This window comes from Rhinoderma darwinii, chromosome 4, assembly GCF_050947455.1.
Source record: "Rhinoderma darwinii isolate aRhiDar2 chromosome 4, aRhiDar2.hap1, whole genome shotgun sequence".
Lineage (NCBI taxonomy): Eukaryota > Metazoa > Chordata > Amphibia > Anura > Rhinodermatidae > Rhinoderma > Rhinoderma darwinii.
This window is the reverse complement of record NC_134690.1, coordinates 323677439-323699873: the sequence shown is the minus strand read 5'-3', so window position 1 is coordinate 323699873 and position 22435 is coordinate 323677439. Positions and strand designations below refer to the sequence as shown.

General features: G+C 42.1%; 1 protein-coding gene across 2 annotated transcripts in view; it reads right to left on the bottom strand.

Moving 5' to 3' along the window:
* HNRNPLL (heterogeneous nuclear ribonucleoprotein L like) overlaps window positions 1-22102 on the bottom strand; it is a 162758-nt gene extending 140656 nt beyond the window's left edge. For both annotated transcript variants that reach the window (XM_075862799.1, XM_075862800.1), the window contains exon 1: window positions 21706-22102. In XM_075862799.1, coding sequence (XP_075718914.1) covers window positions 21706-21870 — 165 coding nt within the window. In that variant the 5' untranslated portion in view covers window positions 21871-22102. The remainder of the gene's footprint in view (window positions 1-21705) is intronic.
* Between the last annotated feature and the right edge of the window lie 333 nt (window positions 22103-22435).

Below are 22435 nucleotides of genomic sequence, written 5' to 3'. Positions count from 1 at the left end.
GGTCAACTACTGGCCTAACTTTATACAGTCTATCATAATTGGGGTCGTTTGGGGGTGGGCACTCATTGTTATAGTGAAGGAATTTTAATAAAATTTCAAAACGGGCCCTGTGCATGGCAAGAAAATAAAGAGGGGAATGATAAAGGATGTCTCTGTTCCAATAGGAACATATCTTGGGTTTTTTGGTAATGCCCATACTCAATAGAAGTCCCCAGAACTTGTGGATTTCAGTGGGGTTTGTGGGGGTCCATTTTTGGGGCCTGGCATAAAAACTATTTGGATTGCGGGAAATAAATTGCTGGGCATATATGTTCGTTTGCGCCACAATCAAATTTACAAGGTCATCAGTGAAGAACAGTTGGAAATAGTTCATTTCACTGAAGCCTGCGGTATCTACATTGATGCCTGGAGTCGCAGTGAATTCAGGCACCTGGGGCACAAAATTATCTGCGGGGATCCATGTGGAGTCCGCTGTACTGGGCTGCGATTGTGCACTACTGACGCCTACCCTTGGATGCCTACGTCGCGGTTCATCAGTAGATGAGTCACTAGATGAAGAGGACACTAAAAATGTCACCTCTTCCCCACTACCAGAATCAGAGTCCTCAAAGAGCATGGCACATGCCTCTTTGGCAGTATACAGACGCTTAGTCATTTTTTTCTTCTTCTGTAAACTTGGTAACAAAGTGTCACTGGTGTTGAAAGTAACGTAAAACTTTTTTTGTATTTTTTTAGGTTTTTTTTTGTTTTTTTATTGTTTGTTTTAGGGAATTAGTTATTCTATAAAATAAAGGTATTTTTTTAAATATATCTACAAAACTCCCGGGTAACAGGTGTCAAACACAGGTGGATGGAGTTTGGTATGTCCCAATTAGGCGCAGAATACAGGACGGTAGCGATGAGACAATATATAGGGCACAGGACAGCCGTATAGGGCACAGGACAGCCGTATAGGGCACAGGAGATTGGCTGCTGGGTGATCCAGGGGTTAATTTATATAGTTAATTATTAATTTACTCTCCAACTAGCAATAGCTCCTTCTCTGATCGCTTCCCTGACAGAAGTGAAGCAGTCAGAGACGGAGACTACACTAAACTCCCCTCTCCAACTGTCATAATAAACTGTGATTGGTCCATCAGCACTGATGGACCAGTCACAGCGATCGCCGACCGAGGACAGCTGTGGTTGGTCCTCGGCCGGCATCCCCTGTTGCTAGGCTGTCTTGGACAGCCGTATTTCGTAAAATGCAATGTTCTACCTGTCAAAGTAAATTATACTAAGCGGTGATTTGTCCATCTGCACTGATGGACCAATCACAGCGATCGCCGGCCGAGGACAGCTGTGATTGGTCCTCGGCCGACATCCAGAGTTGCTAGACTGTCTCTGACAGCCGTCTTTTTTAAACTTCCGCAGCACCAGGATGTGCGGCGGAAGTTTAAATCGTTCGGAACGTCACTAAGCTGTGATTGGTCCATCTGCACTGATGGACCAATCACATCCATCGCCGGCCGAGGACAGCTGTGATTGGTCCTCGGCCGGCATTCTCAACTGCTAGGCTGTCTCGGACAGTCTGTTTTAAACTGCCGACGGAAAACATCCCGATGCAGCGACAGTTTAAAGCGTTCACGTAACTGTACGTGGAGATGCGCGAACATCTCGTACAGTTACGTGAAATGGCGCGAAGGGGTTAAAGGGACTCTCACCAGTTTATCAATTCCCTATCTCCTAACTAATCTAATAGGCGCTTTGCTGCTGATAACTACAGTGTCATTTGTTTTCAAAACCGTTTATTATTTGCAAAGTTAAGAGCATTTTTCTAAATATGCTAATGTGGCTCTAATAGCGAAATAGGAGGTGACTTTCTTTTCACTCTGGGCGGTGTAATGTTTTCTGTAGGACGCTGTCCAATCAGCATACAGCTGCTCCCCCTTCCCTGCCCAGCAACACCGTGTGATCTTATAGTACACAGCTTCTATTCCCGACTGTGTATTCAACTGGCGATATCTCCGGTTGTGTCACAGCTAGAATTGCATATGAAAGATTAGAATCGCCTCTCATATGCCACCAGAAACCGCTGTTCAAGGTGGTCCACAGCCCGATATATGGCTGTTTGAAGTGATCCCCCTTCCCTCTAAAATGTATCTCACACTGTGTAAAGCAGCTTCATGCTGATTGGACAGCGTCAGAAGCTGTGAGGTAGCTCCACCTCAGGAGAATCGCTGCTGTTACGTCCCAGTTGTCTAATAAAGGCTCATTTACAGATTTAGAAAAATCCTTATAACTTTAAGGCTGGGTTCACACGAGCACATTAACGTCCGTAATGGATGGACGTATTTCGGCCAGAAGTCCCGGACCGAACTCAGTGCAGGGAGCCGGGCTCCTAGCATCATACTGATGTACGATGCTAGGAGTCCCTGCCTCTCTGCAGGACAACTGTCCCGTACAGTAATCATGTTTTCAGTACGGGACAGTAGTTCCACGGAGAGGCAGGGACTCCTAGCATCGTAAATAACTATGATGCTAGGAGCCTGGCTCCCTGCACTGAGTTCGGTCCGGGACTTCCGGCCGAAATACGTCCGTCCATTACGGACGTTAATGTGCTCGTGTGAACCCAGCCTTAAAGTAATAAAGCTTTTTTTAAATCAAATCACACTGTAGTTATCAGCAGCAAAGCGACTATTACATTAGTTAGGAGAAAGGGAATTGAAACAGCAAAAAAAATGTCTTCTGGTGCAGTAGTGGTTCAGCTTTGTATCGCTCCAACGGTCATGTGACAACACGGCCTAAAGCTACAACTATTCAAACATTATGACATTACTTATGGGCAATTTCCCAATACACTTGTAAAATAGTCTAACCTGAATATAGTTTTGCTTTGCGATGGCCTAGGAAAGGCCATTTAAATTTAATGAATAATGTATCAAAGATTATATGTAATTATGTCTATCGCTTAAATTACCAATAAGACCACATGAGCAATATTTACGGTGACCTATAAAATGATAATCCCAATAATCTGTACAAGTTGTTAGTCCTTTTATTTACAGACTGTCCAGGAATTTATGAACAATTGGAAACCCTGCTAACGTATTTGGAAATTTCAGTAAGAAAATATCACCTACTACCCAGTAAAAGTGGATCAATACTTTAAATGAAACTACTAAGGATGTGACATACTATGTGTACGATCAGGTCTATATCTCACAAGAATACCACCTACCTTCCTGTCTTCCGGTAAACTCAAGTGCAGGTTTTAGAGTTAGAAAAATAAAGTTTGGTTTTCTTTCTGAAGTCATGACATTGAGGAGATGCAAAACTGCTTTTATTATATTCACATACATACATTTTATAATCTGAAATATCCCTATGTCACTGTCAAATCATGTACTAATTAAAAATGACATTTTCCTAAAATTAAATATTTACGTTCTCCTTTTGGTTATATCTGTTTCTTGAAAAGGAGAGACAACCAATATGGCTATGGTTACAGTCCCCAAAACGGTTATCACACAGCGTATGAAGGTTGCAGAATGGAAAATTTGCTTAGTTACGAAGAAGTGTTGACTCAGGGGAGAACTTCATAACTAGGAAGATTTTCCATTCTAGTCTGGTAAAGGTAGTTCACAAACCTTGAGAGACTTGTAATGGCAGCCATATCAGTGGTCACCCAACTTTCCCAAAAACTGATGCAACTAAGACAAGTCTGAATAGTACTTTTAACATCTTGACAGAAGAGGAGCTGAGGGTAACGACACATGTAGCAGTGTTTTACCGCCAAAGATTTTGATGTAAATCTGCAACAAATCCCTAACAGCTGAACATACCCATATATTTACAGACGTTAAATTCGCTTTGTTACGAGCTCTAAAGCCAAAGCTTAAAGGGATTTTCCCATGAGGGACATTTATGACATATCCACAGGATATAGCATTAGGCTGAGTTCACACGACCTATTTTGAGACGTAAACGAGGCGTATTATGCCTAGTTTTATGTCAGAAAATACGGCTACAATACGTCGGCAAACATCTGCCCAATCATTTGAATGGGTTTGCCGACATACTGTGTCGATGACCTATCATTTACGCGTCGTCGTTTGACAGCTGTCAAACGACGACGCGTAAAATGACTGCCTCGTCAAAGAAGTGCAGGACACTTCTTTGCGACGTAATTTGAGACGTTTTTCATTGAATTCAATGAACAGCTCAAGATTACGGGCGTCAATGACGCCTCGCAAAATGCGAGGAGGAGCATTTACGTCTGAAACGACGGAGCTGTTTTCTCCTGAAAACAGTCTGTAATTTCAGACGTAAGCTAGTTATCGTGTGCACACACCCTAAATGTCAGATAGGTTCAGGTCCCAGAGGTGGGACCCGCATCTATCTCTAGAACAGTACCCTCTAAACCCCATTCTATCTTTTTGTGCTCACGCTGAAGCCCGGCCGCTGTTTCCGTAGTGAATGGCAGTTACGGAAGCAGTGTAGCATGCGAGCTACCCTGTTCCTGTAACTACTATTCAGTTCTATGGGAGTTACAGAAACCGTGTAACCCCCGAACATGTAATCAGTAAGTGGCCGGGAGGCAGCATGAGCACAAAAAGCTAGAGCTGGGTTTAGGGGGCCCTGTTCTAAAGCTGGGTATGGGTACCAGGGGTGGGGCCCACGTCTATCTTACATTTATGACATAACCTATGGATATCCTCAGAAAAACCGTGGTTGAACAACAGCACACGTTTCCAAAATTTTAATCAATATGTTCTTTTATTGGTCAAACATCCAGTAAAAAAAATGGCAATGTTTCGCCCTGTGACAAGTGGAGGGGCTTTCTCAAGACTGCTCCTAATATCGGGATATGTGCTGCTTCGAATATTTTGTTTTTTGGATAATATCCTATGGACATGTCATAAATGTCTCTAATGGGAAAACCCCTTGAACACTGTTAATATATATTTTTTTCCATTTTTTTTGCCAAAGCAAGGAGTGGATAAAAACGTAAGGATAAGTATTAAGGAGAGTGATACTTCTACTCTTTCTGGATCCACTTGTGTATGGCTAAAACAAAAACTGCATGTGTGAATACAGCCAAACATTCTTTGGTAGTGAAAGGATTTTTTGTGACATTTTTTCCTTTACTGACAATTGCATTTTACATGCTCACCACTATACATATACAACTCCTATCAATCACAGAACTGCTGCTTTCCCACTTTGGTACATCCACTATGGAGATACTACTAAATAGATTTTGACGAGCTCTCAGAACTACAGAGCAAATAATTGTGCTGTTCATGACCTGAAAGAATGTGCATCACTTGCTTCACATGCTTTTCTTGGAAAATGTGAGATGTAGGAGTCTAAACGCTGTGAATGGAAAGGGAGTGGTGGAATCATATGCAGAATAAGAAGGGAACCATTTACATGTTAATAAGTTCTTATTACATAAAACAGTATAACATTCTTTCTATAATCTGGAGCAATTGATCTGCTAGTTTCTGTAGAACTTCAAGATAAGAGATCAGCAGATCCTCCACTTTATTTTGCTTTCAATAAATAAAGAGATGGTGTTCTAGGCCCTCATTCTTTCAGAAGAAAGCAGTATACGCATTTTAATACTGCATGTTTGATTAACTGACACTACCACAGAAACATTAAGGACCAATGCACACAATGCGTATTATGTGCGGTTTTACCGCGTGTATAATGTGCGGTTTTAACGTGCGTATTTGCGTTCGGGAAAAACAGGACCAGCATAGGCAATGAGATTCAAGGAAATCTCATGTCCACGCTGCAGTATTTTTCCGCACATAAATTGACCCGCGGTGCGTATTTACGGAACCGTAGCATGTCAATTTATCTCGCAATTCCATCTCCGTAGTTCTGGAGAAACACGCAACAAAACCCACAGCATGAAATGCCGCGGTTTACACAGTAAAATGTAAAAGCCGCACCTTCAGGTGCAGTTTTTACCTGCAAATTTGTTGCTGCGTATTTTCGGCAGCAAAATACGCAATGTGTGCATGTAGCCTAAGGTGTAAATGCACATGATGCGTATTGTGTGCGGTTTTGCTGCGCATGTTTGCATGCATTTAAAAATCCGCAGCATGTCAATTTATCGTGATTCCGCTTGCGAATTTTATCTGACTAGTGCACAGGAAAAATGGAACCATAACCCGCAGCAAGAAAATGCGCTGATTCAAGCATCAAAAAAGGTGAAAACCGCACCAAAAAAATGCATCGAAAGACACGAGATCTGGTGCATTTTTTACCTGCGAGTTTCCTGCGCGTTGCAGCGGTTTTGTTGCGTATTTTCCACAGTAAAATACGTAAGGTGCGCACGTAACCTGAAGGTCCTTTTACGCAGCCCGAAATGGGCTGTGAGAACGAGTGCTGATCAAAGACAGCTCGTTCATCGGTGCTCATTTGCTCCTGATCAGTTATGCATGGGGACGAGCGATCATTAAGATGATCGTTCTTCACCATACATTTCCATCATGTTGGCAGCACATCTCCATTCACACATGTGCTGCCGACTAGCAAACATCTTACTGGCTGCATAAATAAGCAGATCAGCCGATAAAGGAGCGTTACCTTTTTCATTGGCTGATCGCTGCCCTGTTTACACAGGGCAATGATTGGGAACGAGCATTCAAATGAACGGTTGTTTGCCCGATTGGCCTGCATAAGGTCAAAAATGCCTCATCTTCTGTCATTTGAATGCGTTTTCTAATCCATTTAGTCACCATTGTCAGTGCCACTTCAGAACAAGCATGAAGAAAGACGTACACAGTATACAGCTGACAACACATTAGTAATTTCAGACAACCGTTTTCTTAACACGCCATTCATGGTTGGTCTGTGATGGGTAATGTTTTGGAGGATAACTTCACGTTGAACAATCGATTTTAATCTGTATTATGCATCAATATTTGGAAGCCAAAACCAGGAGTGGTTCTAAAACACAAAAGGAGGTACAAATCTTTACATTATACTTTTTTTTTCCACTCCTGGTTCTGGCTTACCAATACGGATATAAAATGCTGACCTAAATACAGCTGTAGGAAAATGGTCTCGATCTGTGACCTCGTCTGGGTTTCTATTGATGGGATGCAGTTCTGCCATTTGGCATTAACCCATTAGTTATCGCCAATACGCCTTTTCACGTCGGTCATTAACAGGTCTTTGGCTAAGCCGCCACCTTTTCACGACAGCCTAGTCTAAATCCTGCACCGATGTCCTGTGAAGGCTAGAGCGGGTGCTTGGCCATCTCATGACAGTCAGGCTGCTGCTGTAACGGTAGCGATCCAAGTTTCCAGTGTATGGCCAGCTTTAGATTGCTCTGTTGTCTCAGCTCCATTATATATATATATATATATATATATATATATATATTATTTTATTTTTTTTTAAAGGCATTAGAATGAGCAACAAAATCTATCTTATATTCTCTGGTCCTGCTTCAGTAACAGCTTATAACAAATTAGCTTCTTTCCTTATAAGAAACAAAACATTCAAGATTTATTCAAAAAAAAATTTTTGGGGGGGGGTTATTTTACTTTTTCTATTGTTTTATAACTACTCATTCTGTTTTGATTTTTCTCTATTACAATATTTCATTTTTTTTTTAATTTATTTTAAATTATTCAGGCTCAAGTTTGCAGTTAACACATGATCTATGTGTTCCCTGCAGCCCCCTTATACAGATCACTGATAAAAGTGATCAAATGGTAAAGTCCATTAGATGATGGTTATCAGTGGTCTGTATAAAGAAATGCGATCTGTCTTCTCTGCATGCTACCGAGTCCCCCGCTGCAGAGCGAATGCCTTTGATGTCATTGTCGTCACTGGGTTCCCTTGCCACTGTGTTCGCACACAGTACTCAATATGATCGCTTTGATCATCAGTTTAAGGTGCAGCAAACTGATCACTTATGTTCCCTGGCTCAGGACAGGATCGGGCCGTCACACTGCAGGCGCGCACAGTGCCATCATGCAGGTAGCACAGAAATTAATGGGCTAATGGTCCATGAACCGTGCCAAGAGCCCATTAATTTACGCGGGACAGATGGGAAGGGGGGTTTTCTCCTCAATACAATTTATTACCTATTCAAAGGATATGTAATAAAGGTTAGCTCTGTGGATGGTCCAACTGCTGGGGCCCCCATTGAAACGGGGATCCTCGCACGCTTCTAATAGGGTCAGCTGCTAAAAAGAGGTATGAAGCAGAAACCGAGCATGTGTACAAGCCCACTGGAAATAGTCAAGAAAGAAAGCTTGTTAAAGGTTATTCACGGGGGCAAAAAAAAAAAAAAAAAAACACCTTTAACCTCTTAACGACATGTCACGTACTGATACGCGGCAGCCAATAAGGGGAAGTATGGAGCGGGCTCACGGGCTGAGCTTGCTCTATACACAGCGGACGACGGCTGTGTTATACAGCGGACACCTCACTGCAACGAGTGGAATCAGAATACGGCGACACAAAACATTTATTTTTTTAGCAAATAGTTTTATTTTTTTTTAAATGGTAAAACATAAAACATAAATTTGGCATTTCCGTAATCATATCAACCTGTAGAATAAGGTGAATATGTTTTTACCGCCTGATGGACGCAGCAAAAACAAATCCCCTAAAAAAAATGGTGTAATCATTGTTCTTTAGAATTCACTGTTTATTTGTTTCTTATTAATTTTCCCAGGAATAATTGATTTAGTCACAGATTCATTTCTTTAGTGATATGAACGGTAAATAGGTAGCGATATCAACTGTATTTAATTCAAATACAATCTGCCTGTCTGGTAAACAATGCAGAGTGTAATACTTTTTCCTTTTCTAGTGCTTTCAGCACTTACATTGTCACTCTTAAGCCTGTGAGTTGGTGGTGATCCGAGTTACTATAACAGGACGAGCCTATTTTTATTATTAATTGATCCAGATACTAGTATCTATAGACTATAATGTTTTGTTTTTTGGGGATTTTTAACAAACCAATTGATAATCACGCCGAGGAACTTCTCCACATGCTACAAAAGGCCATGAGAGATAATTTGATTAGTCAACAGGAATTTGACTTTGTGTCCTAACAATCCGCATATCCCGACTTTCTACAGTGTACCAAAGATACACAAAGGTACGAACCCCCTTAAAGGTCGACCAATTGTATCTGGCATTAGTAGCCTCCTACAAAATACAAGCATTTATGTAGACAGGGTCCTACGGGACTTTGTCCATGCCTTACCCTCCTACATAAGGGTATGTTCACACGTAGTCAACAAAAACGTCTGAAAATCCAGAGCTGTTTTCAAGGGAAAACAGACCCTGCTTTTCAGACGTTTTTTTACCAACTCGCATTTTTCGCGGCGTTTTCACGCCGTTTTCTACGTCCGTTTTTGGAGCTGTTTTCATTGGAGTCTATGAGAAAACAGCTCCAAAAACGTCCAAAAGAAGTGCCCTGCACTTCTTTTGACGAGGCTGTATTTTTACGCGTCGTCGTTTGACAGCTGTCAAACGACGACCCGTAAATAACAGGTCGTCTGCACAGTACGTCGGCAAACCCATTCAAATGAATGGGCAGATGTTTGCCGACGTATTGTAGCCCTATTTTCAGACGTAAAACGAGGCATAATACGCCTCGTTTACGTCTGAAATTTGGCCGTGTGAACATACCCTAAGAGATACAACAGACATTCTCAAAAGACTAGAGGGTTTGGAAATCCCCTCAGGAGCAATGCTAGCAAGCCTAGATGTTGAGGCTCTGTACAGCTCCATCCCCCATGAGCAGGGATGTGAGGCAGTACGATGCTTCCTCGAAACTCGGGGTACCCAATACAAGGACCATAACGAGCTTATCCTCAATATGCTTGACTTCATTCTGACCAAAAACATCTTTCTGTTTGGGGGTAAACTGTTTCATCAATTGAAAAGAACTGCGATGGGCAGTCCCTGTGCCCCCAGTTACGCCAACCTTTATTTAGGTTGGTGGGAGGACCAAGTAGTGTTCTCAGGTAACCTTGCATCATATACCTCGCCCATTTTATTGTGGGCGAGGTACATTGATATTTTCATTATCTGGAATGATACAGCTGAGAACTTTAACCGATTTGTTGACATCTTAAATATAAATGGACTAGGATTGTTTTTTACATCAGAGATACAAGAAACATCCATTAACTTTCTAGACTTCACCATCAATAAAACAAACAGGCAACATTACCACCACACTATCGTAAGACCACTGCAACCAATAGTCTTCTAGAATGGGATAGCCATCACCCTACCCCCTTGAAAAAAGGAATTCCTAAGGGACAGTACCTCAGGTTGAGGAGAAATTGCTCGGGCCTAAGAGATTTCATGAGGAAATCAAGACATCTCCGGCAGAGATTCCAAATGAGGGGATACCCGGACAAAACTCTTAGGCAAGCATATCAACATGCGTTGTCATACAACAGAACAAATTTATTAATCCCGCAGGCCACCACTGTGGAAGAAAATAATAAAAACAAAGTTAGGGTGGTGGGTACTTATGACGATAGACATCGAGATATTAGAAGAATCTTTAATAAATTTTGTGGTATTTTAACAGCAGATAGTGACCTCAAATCGGTCAGTGGCACCTTATCCACTAATTACTTTTAGACGAGGTAGAAACCTCCAAGATCGTTTGGTGCATAGTCATTTCTCCGAGGTCTCCCCACTAATGGATTGGTTACCCGACCATCCGTTAGGGACTTTCCAATGTGGTACATGTAGAGCCAGTCAGTATAATTGTGAAAAGCAACAGTATCCGAAGTGCATCTACCGGACCAGTCTTCACCAACAGGGAATTCGGTAATTGCAAGTCCAAAGGGGTGGTCTACATGGCCACATGCACTTGCCCTCTAAACTATGTGGGAAAAACTATTCGGGAATTCCGAAGAAGAGTCCTGGATTACATAGGAAATATTCGACGTAAAGATGACACCTGTTTAGCGAGACATATGAGAGAGGTACATAATAGGGAGATGGAGATCTCATTTCAGATAGTAGAGGTCATTAGACCATCTAACCGAAGAGGTAGTTTGGATAAATTTCTACTTCAGAAAGAGTGTAGATGGATTTATAGGTTACACTCTTTGAGCCCTCAAGGGATTAATGACTATATGTCTTTTAGCAGCTTTATATAAATATGTCAGTATACACCTACCAATGATATAATCTAGACCTATATAACATCTAGCTAGTCATGAAATTGACAAATGAGGATTGTGAACATTGAAAATAGACATCCAGAAACGTATGCTCCTAATCCCCTTATTGTCCCCATAGATCGGAGTTAAATAGATAGATCTATCTATCTATCTATTACAATCATTATGCAGTATGGCTACAGATCTATATATAAAAGCTAGGGAATCGTACGCACTGCATCTTCTATATATCTGCATTCTTCATTATTACATATGGCCTATTTACCAAATAGTCCTCCCTCTCGATTAGTCTGCAGGCTAATTTAACTTTATCATCAATTCCGTTTTGCTCATCTGCCTCTACATATGTCGAGAATTCAATTCCAAATGCATTGGCCTTGTCTCTAAACTCAACACAAACCTGCTCACACAAAATCAATCTGATTAATTTCACCTTTAATTGCACCCCGTCCGGTATGTACATAACATACCTCCAGTGACAGCACGACGTGTCCGATACAGTAAGGCAGAGCAGTCCCCGAAGGCCCCTCCCATGGCCCTGACGTAGAGGAAATGGGAGGGACCCTAGCGCTGGTGACAGCGCTATCCGCCAGGCCAATCATCCCCACATTTTCATTCTGGGGTAGCCGGTCTCAAGACTGCCTTGATTGGCCAAAACGGACGAGCCCCCTACAGAGGGGGGGGGGGATAGGAGCGGCTGAACACGCCGTGCCTCACGATAGGCTGTACTTCACAAGGAGAGGTGGACACTCCACTTTATAGCGTGGAGCGTTCTGCCGCCGACTGCGGCTAGCAAACTGTACCGATCATGGACATGACAGCATGTCCTTTCATGCATTGTACGCTAAATAAATAATTAATAATATTATAATCCAAAGGCCCCTGATGATTTGCGGCAGTTACTGGTGTTAGCAATGAAACGCGTAGGGCACGCTCTGTGAGTGACTGGTACGAGTCACTAGCCCTTATAAGGGCTCATTAGCTGGCAACTGAACCAGCAATCACATGCTGGTATACATCGATCTACAGCACAGCCAGCTCAATAAATATCACAGCATCCTCAAGGATCACTGTGATCAAATAGAAGTTTAACCTCGTAGCCCGGCAATACAATTCAGGATATGACTGCACGGACGAGGATAAACTATTATACCAACGGGGTAACACATCCCCGATGGTTAGAGAGCCCAAGTCCGGACTACAATAGTACTATATATATATATATATATATATATATATATATATATATATATATATATATATATATATAAACATAAAAATCACAAAAATAATTAAAATTTGTAAAAAACATTACAATACATCCATTGTTAAAAAGCAAAAAAAAACAAAAACATTATAGTCTATAGATACTAGTATCTGGCTCAATTAATAATAAAAATAGGCTCGTCCTGTTATAGTAACTCGGATCACCACCAACTCACAGGCTTAAGAGTGACAATGTAAGTGCTGACAGCACTAGAAAAGGAAAAAGTATTACACTCTGCATTGTTTACCAGACAGGCAGATTGTATTTGAATTAAATACAGTTGATATCGCTACCTATTTACCTTTCATATCCCTAAAGAAATTAATCAGAGACTTAATCATTGTTCTTTGCCCATTTCACCCCACGAATATTTTTTTTTCAGATTGCCAGTACATTATGCGGTACAATAAGTGGTGCCATGAAAAACTACAACTTGTCCCGCAAAAAAACAAGGCCACATATGGCTATGTCGACGAAAAAAAATAGAAAAGTTATGGCTTTTGGAAAGCGGGGAGGAAAAAAAAATGAAAAAAAAAAAAAAAAACTCAGATTGGCCTTGTCTTTACAATTAACACAGGGATGTGAAATATAAATAATTAACACTGGCTAAAAATATAAATAAAACGGTGAACAGCTGAAATATTGAAATTAATATTATGGAAACAATGAGATCTATGAGATAACAAGCCTAGTACCCACTACAAACACAGATAATCCAATGCTGGGCATGTTTTTGTAAATACTACTGACTGACAGTTTTTTAATCTGATGTGACACTATTCCTAAGCGGCTATAGCATCCTGCTTGGATTGTCCCTGGAGAATTGGCAAGGGTACATGGACCAGGGGTGAATAAATACACAGAAAAGCCCTCACCCACAGCATTAGTCAATCCGTAATGCCTTATAGAGTCATATTAACATGGACAGTTAGTAATGCCTCAGCACACCCCCAGTGGGTTAATACACTCAGTTTTGCCATGGCTTTATATGGTGTTCATCAGCATTGCTTTACCTTAACCCCTTAATGACCAGCCTATTTTGGACCTTAATGACCAAGCTATTTTTTACGTTTTTCAATCATCGCATTCCAAGAGCTATAACCTTTTTATTTTTGCGTTGACATAGCTGTATAAGGTCTTGTTTTTTGCGGGACAAGTTGTATTTTTTAATAGCACCATTTTTAGGTACATATTATTTATTGATTAAAGGGGTATTCCGGAACTAAAAAATTACATTTATTTAAATAAAACAATGAAAATGATATAACTTTACAATGTACTTACGTTTCATCAGATGGCTGTAGCGTCGTATATCCTCCTCCGTCACCGCCCCCTTAGTGAAGCAAAATCTGCACTTCCTGTGCAGACCCGTCCATTTAGTCTTCTGCCTTGCTTCCGGTTTCCGGCTTTCACACTGTACGGTTACGTCACAAATGACGTAACCGTACCACGTGCTTCTTTATCTCAGAGCATGCGTGGTTAACACACTCCACCGCGCATGCTCTGTGAAATTATAACCCCTTATAAATTACCGACGGAACACGAAGTTGCGAGAATAACGGCCGTTTCGGCCGTCTTCCCGACAGGTGCAGGAGCTGTGACAGCTGCTGTCTCGTACAGCAGCTGCCGCAGCTCCTACAGCGGGGACCGATCGCTGTGTCCCCGCTGTCTAACCACTTAAAAGCCGCGTTCAATAGAGATCGCGGCTTTTTAGGGGTTAAGTTACCATCGCCGGCCTGCTACACGATAGCGGCCGGCGATGGTTACTATGGCAACCGGACACCAAACAATGGCGTCCGGCTATGCCATCGACGGAAGCCTAATGGGTCCTGACAAAGTCAGGACCCACTATGCTTGCTGTCAGTGAATAGCTGACAGTTCTAATACACTGCACTACGCATGTAGTGCAGTGTATTAGAATAGCGATCAGGGCCTCCTGCCCTCAAGTCCCCTAGTGGGACAAAGTAATAAAGTAAAAAAAAAAAGATGTGTAAAAATAAGAAAATAAAAGTTAAAAAAAATCCCCTTTTTTTCCCCTTATCAGTCCTTTTTTATTAATAAAAATATATAAATAAATAAAATAAAAAATAATTGGTATCGCCGCGTCCGTAACGGCCTGAACTACAAAATTATTTCGTTATTTATCCCGCACGGTGAACGCCGTAAAAGAAAATAATAATAAACCGTACCACAATCACAATTGTTTGGTCACTTCACCTCCCAAAAAATTTATTAAAAATAGATCAAAAAGTCGCATGTACCGAAAAATGGTCCTGATCGAAACTACAGTTCGTTACGCAAAAAATAAGTCCTCGCACGGCTTTATTGATGGAAAAATAATAAAGTTCTGGCTCTTAGAATAAGGTAACACAAAAAGTGAATGATTGTTTACAAAACGTATTTTATTGTGCAAACGCCATAAGACATAAAAGAACTATAAACATCTGGTGTCACCGTAAGGCCGAGTTTACACGAGCGTGTGCATTTTGTGCAAGCAAAAAGCGCGGCGTTTTGCGTGCGCAAAAGGCAATTAACAGCTCCGTGTGTCAGCCCTTTATGATGCGCGGCTGCCTGGTTTTCGCGCAGCCGCCATCATTATGACACTCCGTTTGGATGTTTGTAAACAGAAAAGCACGTGGTGCTTTTCTGTTTTCATTCATCCTTTACAGTGCTGTTGCTTGAATCACGCGCGTCCCACGGAATTGCTTCCGTGCGACATGCGTGGTTTTCACACACCCATTGACTTCAATGGGTGCGTGATGTGCGAACAGCGCACAAATATAGGACGTCGTGCGTTTCACGCAGCGGACATACGCTGCGTGAAAATCACGCCCACCTGGCTGCACGGCCCCATAGACTAACATAGGTCCCTGCGACGCGCGTTGCACGGATGTATAACACGCTCGTGTAAATGAGCTCTAATCGTATCGCCCCGCAGAATAAAGTGAATATGTCATTTATAGCGCACGGTGAACGCTGTAACAAAAAAAATAATAGAATAAAAAAACAATAGTAGAATTGCTGTTTTTTTAGTCACCGCGCCACTTAAAAATAGAATAAAAACTGATCAAAAAGCCGCGTGCACCCCAAGAAAACTACAATGAATTCCTCAAGGGGTCTAGTTTCCAAAATGGAGGCACCTTTTGGGGGTTTCCACTGTTTTGGTACCACAAGACCTCTTCAAACCGTTTAACCCCTTAATGACCGGGCCATTTTGCACGTTAATGACCAAGGATTATTTTTTGTTTTTTCACGGTCGCATTCCAAGAGTCGTAACTTTTTTTTTATTCCGTCGACATAGCCGTATAAGGGCTTGTTTTTTGCGGGTCGAGTTGTATTTTGTAATTGTACCATTTTTAGATGCTTATAATATATTGATTAACTTTTATTAACTTTATTTTAGGAGAGAATTGAAAATAAGCAGCTATTCCAGCATTGATTTTCACGTTATAAATTTACGCCGTTTACTATGCAGTGTAAATAACATGTTAACTTTATTCTATGGCTCGGCACGGTTACGGGGATACCAAATATGTAAAGGTTTTATATGTTTTTTCTACGTTTGCACAATAAAAACCCTTTTAGAAAAAAATTACTTGTTTTTGCATCGCCGCATTCCAAGAGCCGTAACGGTTTTATTTTTCCGTCTATGTGGCCGTATGTGGGCTTGATTTTTGCGGGACAATGTGTAGTTTTCATTAGTACTAATTTGGGGTACATAGGACTTAGATTAATTTTTATTTAATTTTTTATGGTGGGAATGGGAGAAAAGAGCGAATTTTGCCGTTGTTTTTTTGGACGCCGTTCATCCAGCGGTTTAATTAATGTGTTAATTTTATTGTTCAAGTGGTTACGATCGCGGGGATACCATATATGTGTATGTGTGATTTGTTTTGACACTTTTACTTTAAAAAAAACACTTTTTGGGCAAAAAAAGTAGTTTTATTTGATTTTCACTGTAATTTTTTTTTTTGTTTTTTCACCAACTTTATTTAACGGATTGACATTTTTTTTTTAGTCCCACCCGGGGACTTCACTATGCGATGTGCCGATCGCATATATAATGCTTTGGTATACTTCGTATACCAAAGCATTATTGCCTGTCAGTATAAAACAGAGGGAGCTCCCTCCCTCTGTCAAACACATTAGATGTATTGACAGCGGCATTTAATGGGTTAAACTGCCGGAATCGGAGCGCGCTTCGATTCCGGCAGTTGCAGCAGGAGCCAGGCTGTGTATAACAGCCGTGCTCCTTCCGCTGATCGTGTGGGTACACTGGCAGTACCCGCGCCATCACAGGACGGATATATCCCTCCTCCTCCTGCAGCTGCAGAGGACTGATATATCCGCCCTTCGGCGTTAAGAGGTTAAAAACGCAGATATCCAGTGATTTCAGCTTGTGCTATCAGTAATAGAATGAGAGCACCAAAATGAAGACTGAGATTGCAGAAGTTAGTAGAGCTGGGTGTAGTAGGCGGAGCAAGTGCACTGCTGCATGCACATTGCATGCTGGGACTAGAGCAGTGCATGCAGGGAGGAGAAACACAGGAAGAGAAGAGGAATGAACTTACTGAGCAAAACAAACCTCTCAAGGTAAACAATAGGGAGTAGTGTTACTAAAACCATTTATTATCAGGAAAAAGATAGTCAGAGTGCACTAATATATTAATAGAGGAACATTGCATTGATTTAAAAAAAAAAAAAAAGGATTGGAAAACCCCTTTAACTTTTATTAACTTTTTTTTGGGGGGAAATAGAAAAAAATCCGAAATTTCGCCACTCTTTTTTGCGTCCTAAATCTACGCCGTTTACCGTGTGGTATAAACAACACTAACTTTATTCAGTGGGTTTTTACGATTGCAACGATACCAAATTTGTATAGTTTTTGTATGTTTTACTACTTTTACACAGTAAAAACACTTTTTTTTCAAAATTATTTGTTTTTGTGTCTCCATATTTGAAGAGCCGTAAAGTTTTTATTTTTTCTCCGATGCGGTTGTATGAGGGCTTTTTTTTTGCGGGATGACTTGTAGTTTTTATTGGTACCATTTTGGAGTAGATGCGACTTTTTGATCACGTTTTATCATATTTTTTTAAAGTCAGTATTCACAGAAAACAGCAATTTTTCCATAGTTTTTTATTACATTTTTTACAGCGTTCACCGTGCGGGTTAAATAATGTAATAGATTTTTAGTCGGGGTCGTTACGGACGCGGCGATACCAAATATGTGTAACTTTTTAACTTTATTTTGTTTTTTTAATAGTAAAGCATTTTGTAAGAGGAAAAGCTGTGTTTTTCATTTTTTTTCACATTTTTTTTTAAATTAACTTTATTAAACTTTTTTTTCACTTTTTTACTAGTCCCATTAGGGGACTATAATATGCGATTCTGCGATCGCATTTATAATACACTGCAATACTTTTGTATTGCAGTGTATTACTGCCTGTCCGTTTAACACGGACAGGCATCTGCTAGGTCATGCCTCCAGCATGATCTAGCAGGCATTCACTCCAGGCAGACCTGGGGGCCTTTATTAGACCCCCGGCTGCCATTAGAGACAGAGACACAGACACTCGGCGATCGTATCGCCGGGTGTCGGTGGGGGAGAGAGGGAGCTCCCTCCCTCTCTCAAAAACCACTCAGATGCGGTGCTCGCTATTGAGCACCGCATCTGAGGGGTTAAACGTGTGAGATCGATACTAATATTGATCTCACACGGAAGAGCAGGGACGCTCCCAGCCCTCAGCTGCCTCTAGCAGCTGAGAGCAGGGAGATTTGACATCTCCCTGCTCTGTAAACTTATTCCGATGCCGCGACGTAAAAAGTCTATGGCATCGGAATAAGGCCCGTTAGTGACCAACGTAGAAACACGATGGGCCGGTCACTAACGGGTTAAAGGGGTTGTCCACTACCGGACAACTGATGACCTATCCATCTGATAGGTAATCAGTATATCAGTGTGGGTCCGACACCCGGAACCCACACTGATCAGCTACCCCGGCTGACTCCGGGCACCAGACATCCATACCGGAAGCAGATGGCGGCCAAGCTGCACTACTGCAGCTCTGCTCCTATTCAAGTGAATAAGAGCAGAGCTGCAGTTCTGCAGCACGGCCGCGATGCAATGCACGGAGCCAACTGGTTCCGGCTCCATACATCGCATACTGTTCAAGGACATCCGGTGCCCAGAGGCAGCCAAAACAGCTGATAGTTGCAGGGTCCAGGTGCTAGACCCCCATCAATCGTTTAATGATGACCTATCCGGTGGATAGGTCATCAGTTGTCCAGTAGTTGACAACCCCTTTAAAGCAGCAGTCCTGGGAAATGTTTATAAAAGGTTTCCATTGCAAACCATTATAACAGTACTTTATCTAAAAACTCAAACTAAAATCATTGGGGAGGAAATACCAAAAATTTTCAAGGAATGCAGCATACCCTGAAAACCCCCCTTCTCTGTGCCACACTGAGGATAGGATTTTCATAGATTTGTTTTTTGAATCCCGTTCAAGATCTAGCCGCCGCAGTAAACTACCGCATCAGGCATTTCTGCAGTCAAATATGCAGGTGTTATGTTTAACCCTTGCTGCAGATTTTACCCCTTCTACATTAAAAAGTATGAAATCTGAAGTATGCTTTGATTTCCGCCCAGAAAACGTTCATGACTGCAATCAGCTGCAGATTCTCCGCACAAAAATTATGCAGCATTTTCGTCCCGTGTGAATCCAGTCCAGGGTAAGTTCACAGAGGGCAGATTTGTGCCAGAAAGTTCTACAACTGTCCCATTCATCTGAATACGGCCTGCAGAAATCCATGCACATGCTACGAAAACAAATCCATTCAGAAATGTGGATATACCCTTAGTACAGAGCTGTTCAGCCTTCGTTGGACTCTGTGTATACAGATATTCTCCGTACATACAGAGTCTGATGGAACATGCCACAACATGGAAACAAACAAGTGCTCATATTGGAGAGCACTTATGTCACATGCATATAATAAAACACAAAATGCAAAAAACACACACTAGACTAAGTCATATAACATTGAAATGTGAAAACCCACACAACTTTATTGCACAATATCATACAAGAACCCATCATATTATATGTAATAAGATTGCTGTAGAGTGCACCCGAATATGGACTTGATGTTTAGGGGATATTTAGATGTATTTATGTTTATTTTCTATCACATAGTTCCTAGGTATAGAAAAAAAGTGACATGAACGATTGGACGCAGCACGGGCCGACGAGGAGAAATATTGGAAATGTGTTTCTAATAAACACAGAATAGGTTGTAGTCATTGATATGGCTACAATAGACACATGTACTGTAAGGGTATGTCACACGCTTAGCAAAAAACGACTGAAAATAAGGAGCAGTTTTCAAGGGAAAATAGCTCCTGATTTTCAGACTTTTTTTAAGCCACTCGCTATTTTTACGGCCATTTTTGGAGCTGTTTTTCCCTTAGTCAATGAAAAACGCCTCCAAACGTCCCAAGAAGTGACATTTTCGCGGGTGTTTTTACGTGCCGCTTTTGGAAAACGAGGAGTAAAACACCGCCCCGTCAGAACAGAACGCCGTATTTCCCATTAAAATCAATGGGCAGATGTTTGGAGGAGTTAGGCTTCCGTTTAACGAGGCGTAAACGTCCCGAAAAACGCCTGAAAACACTCCGTGTGAATATACCCTAACGATGCATTTGGCCGTTATTCCCGCATGGTAAGAAGAGCGCGTCTTGCTTATGTCCCTCATGAGTCCGTACAGTCCATCACGCCTGCAGCCATACAAGAGAGATCATGTGCAGTTTCTATGCATCTGGCAGTGTGTGAATGATTTCATAGGAGGCAGCGTATTCATTGTGAGGGTATGTTCACACGGCCTATTTACGGACGTAATTCGGGCGTTTTTGCCCCGAATTACGTCTGAAAATAGCGCCTCAATAGCGCTGACAAACATCTGCCCATTGAAAGCAATGGGCAGACGTTTGTCTGTTCACACGAGGCGTAAATTTACGCGCCGCTGTCAAATGACGGCGCGTAAATAGACGCCCGAGTCAAAGAAGTGACCTGTCACTTCTTTGGCCGTAATTGGAGCCGTTATTCATTGACTCCAATGAATAGCAGCGCTAATTACGGCCGTAATGGACGCGGCGTTCAAGCGCCTGCACATGCCGTTACGGCTGAAATTACGGGGATGTTTTCAGGCTGAAACATCCCCGTAATTTCAGCCATAACGGACGCCCTCGTGTGAACATACCCTTAGGTTATGTGCACACACACTAATTACGTCCGTAATTGACGGACGTATTTCGGCCGCAAGTACCGGACCGAACACAGTGCAGGGAGCCGGGCTCCTAGCATCATACTTATGTACGATGCTAGGAGTCCCTGCCTCGCTGCAGGACAACTGTCCCGTACTGTAATCATGTTTTCATTACGGGACAGTTGTCCTGCAGCGAGGCAGGGACTCCTAGCATCGTACATAAGTATAATGCTAGGAGCCCGGCTCCCTGCACTGTGTTCGGTCCGGTACTTGCGGCCGAAATACGTCCGTCAATTACGGACGTAATTAGTGTGTGTGCACATACCCTTACTAGAATGGTGATGCTGATGCTGCCACATTGTAACTATTGCTTGTGATGCACATAGAGCAGTGCCCAGCACGTGCCAGCTATGGATGGAGAGGGGGGTCAGCACATAGACACAGTAAACCCGTATATACTTCACAGTGCATGCATCAATACGTCACACTCCAGAAAATGTATGGGATATATACGGATTTTATTCTAAGAAAAGACTTGGTTTATCACAGTCATCAAATATCACGCAATCAAAGCAATGAGATGCTGCTTTTTTTTTTTTTTTTTTGCATCGACAAACTTTGCAGGAAAACGACTGCCAACACCAGTTTACAAACTAGAATTAGTTCCACAGCATGCGTCATATTCTGGACGAGTCAAGTGATATATTTCAATGAAAGCCTCAGTATCAAACAACGCTGTGCAAGTGAACGTATTGTGTCTCACATATATATACACACACACACACACACATCATATGTGGCAGTGTGATTCGCAGATTTACTTATCCATGGAATAAAGAAAAGAATGGGCACCATAAGTCCATGAATAACCCTGCACTGACATATAATACGTATTATAATAATACAGACACCACGCGCCTCCTCAGCAGACTCACAGTAGATGTATGCAGCGAATAGCACGAAGAAGAATACATGTCTGCATATATCCTTACCCCATGGCTGGCTGAGCCCCGAACAGTGCTCTCTGAGGTAGCACTAGACTCCTCATGCTCCTCCGAGGTATAGTCTAGCTCTCCATCCTCCTGGTTGCTCTTCAGTCTCTTGGGTTGACTCTCGTATTCGCCCTCTTCACACTGTTCGGAGGAAGAAGACGACATGACTGCGGCTCCTTTGTCCCGCACTGACTGACACTACACACTCAATGTCCATCCAACCGGGAGCGGGGCGGGGACTGGACTGAGGTCGGGCTTCATGAAATGGGCGTGTCCTATCAGCCGCGGGCTCGTTTTCTCTGGAATTGTAAGAACAAGGCGGATGTCTCTCTGACAAACCATCTACGCCAGCAGCCACACGGGAAGGAGATGGAGGGCCAGAACCACGCCCCTTGGTAGGCTGCTCTCTGCCATTGGAAAGCTTGTTGCCATGGCGATAATGTTTTCTACTCGGCGCTCTTTGTAATGGCGGCTGTAATTCTGACAGAAAACGTTTATAAGGGTATGTTCACACGCAGTGATTTCAGGCGTACATCGGGGCGTTAACGCCTCGAAAAACGGCTGAAAAAACGGAAGCTAAACGCCTTCAAAGATCTGCCCATTGAAATCAATGGGAAAAACAGCATTTAGTTCATACGGGGTGTCTTTTTAGGGTATGTTCACACGCTAGCTGTCATTTACGGCTGAAATGACAGCCTATTTTCAGAAGAAAACAGCTGCGTAGTTTCAG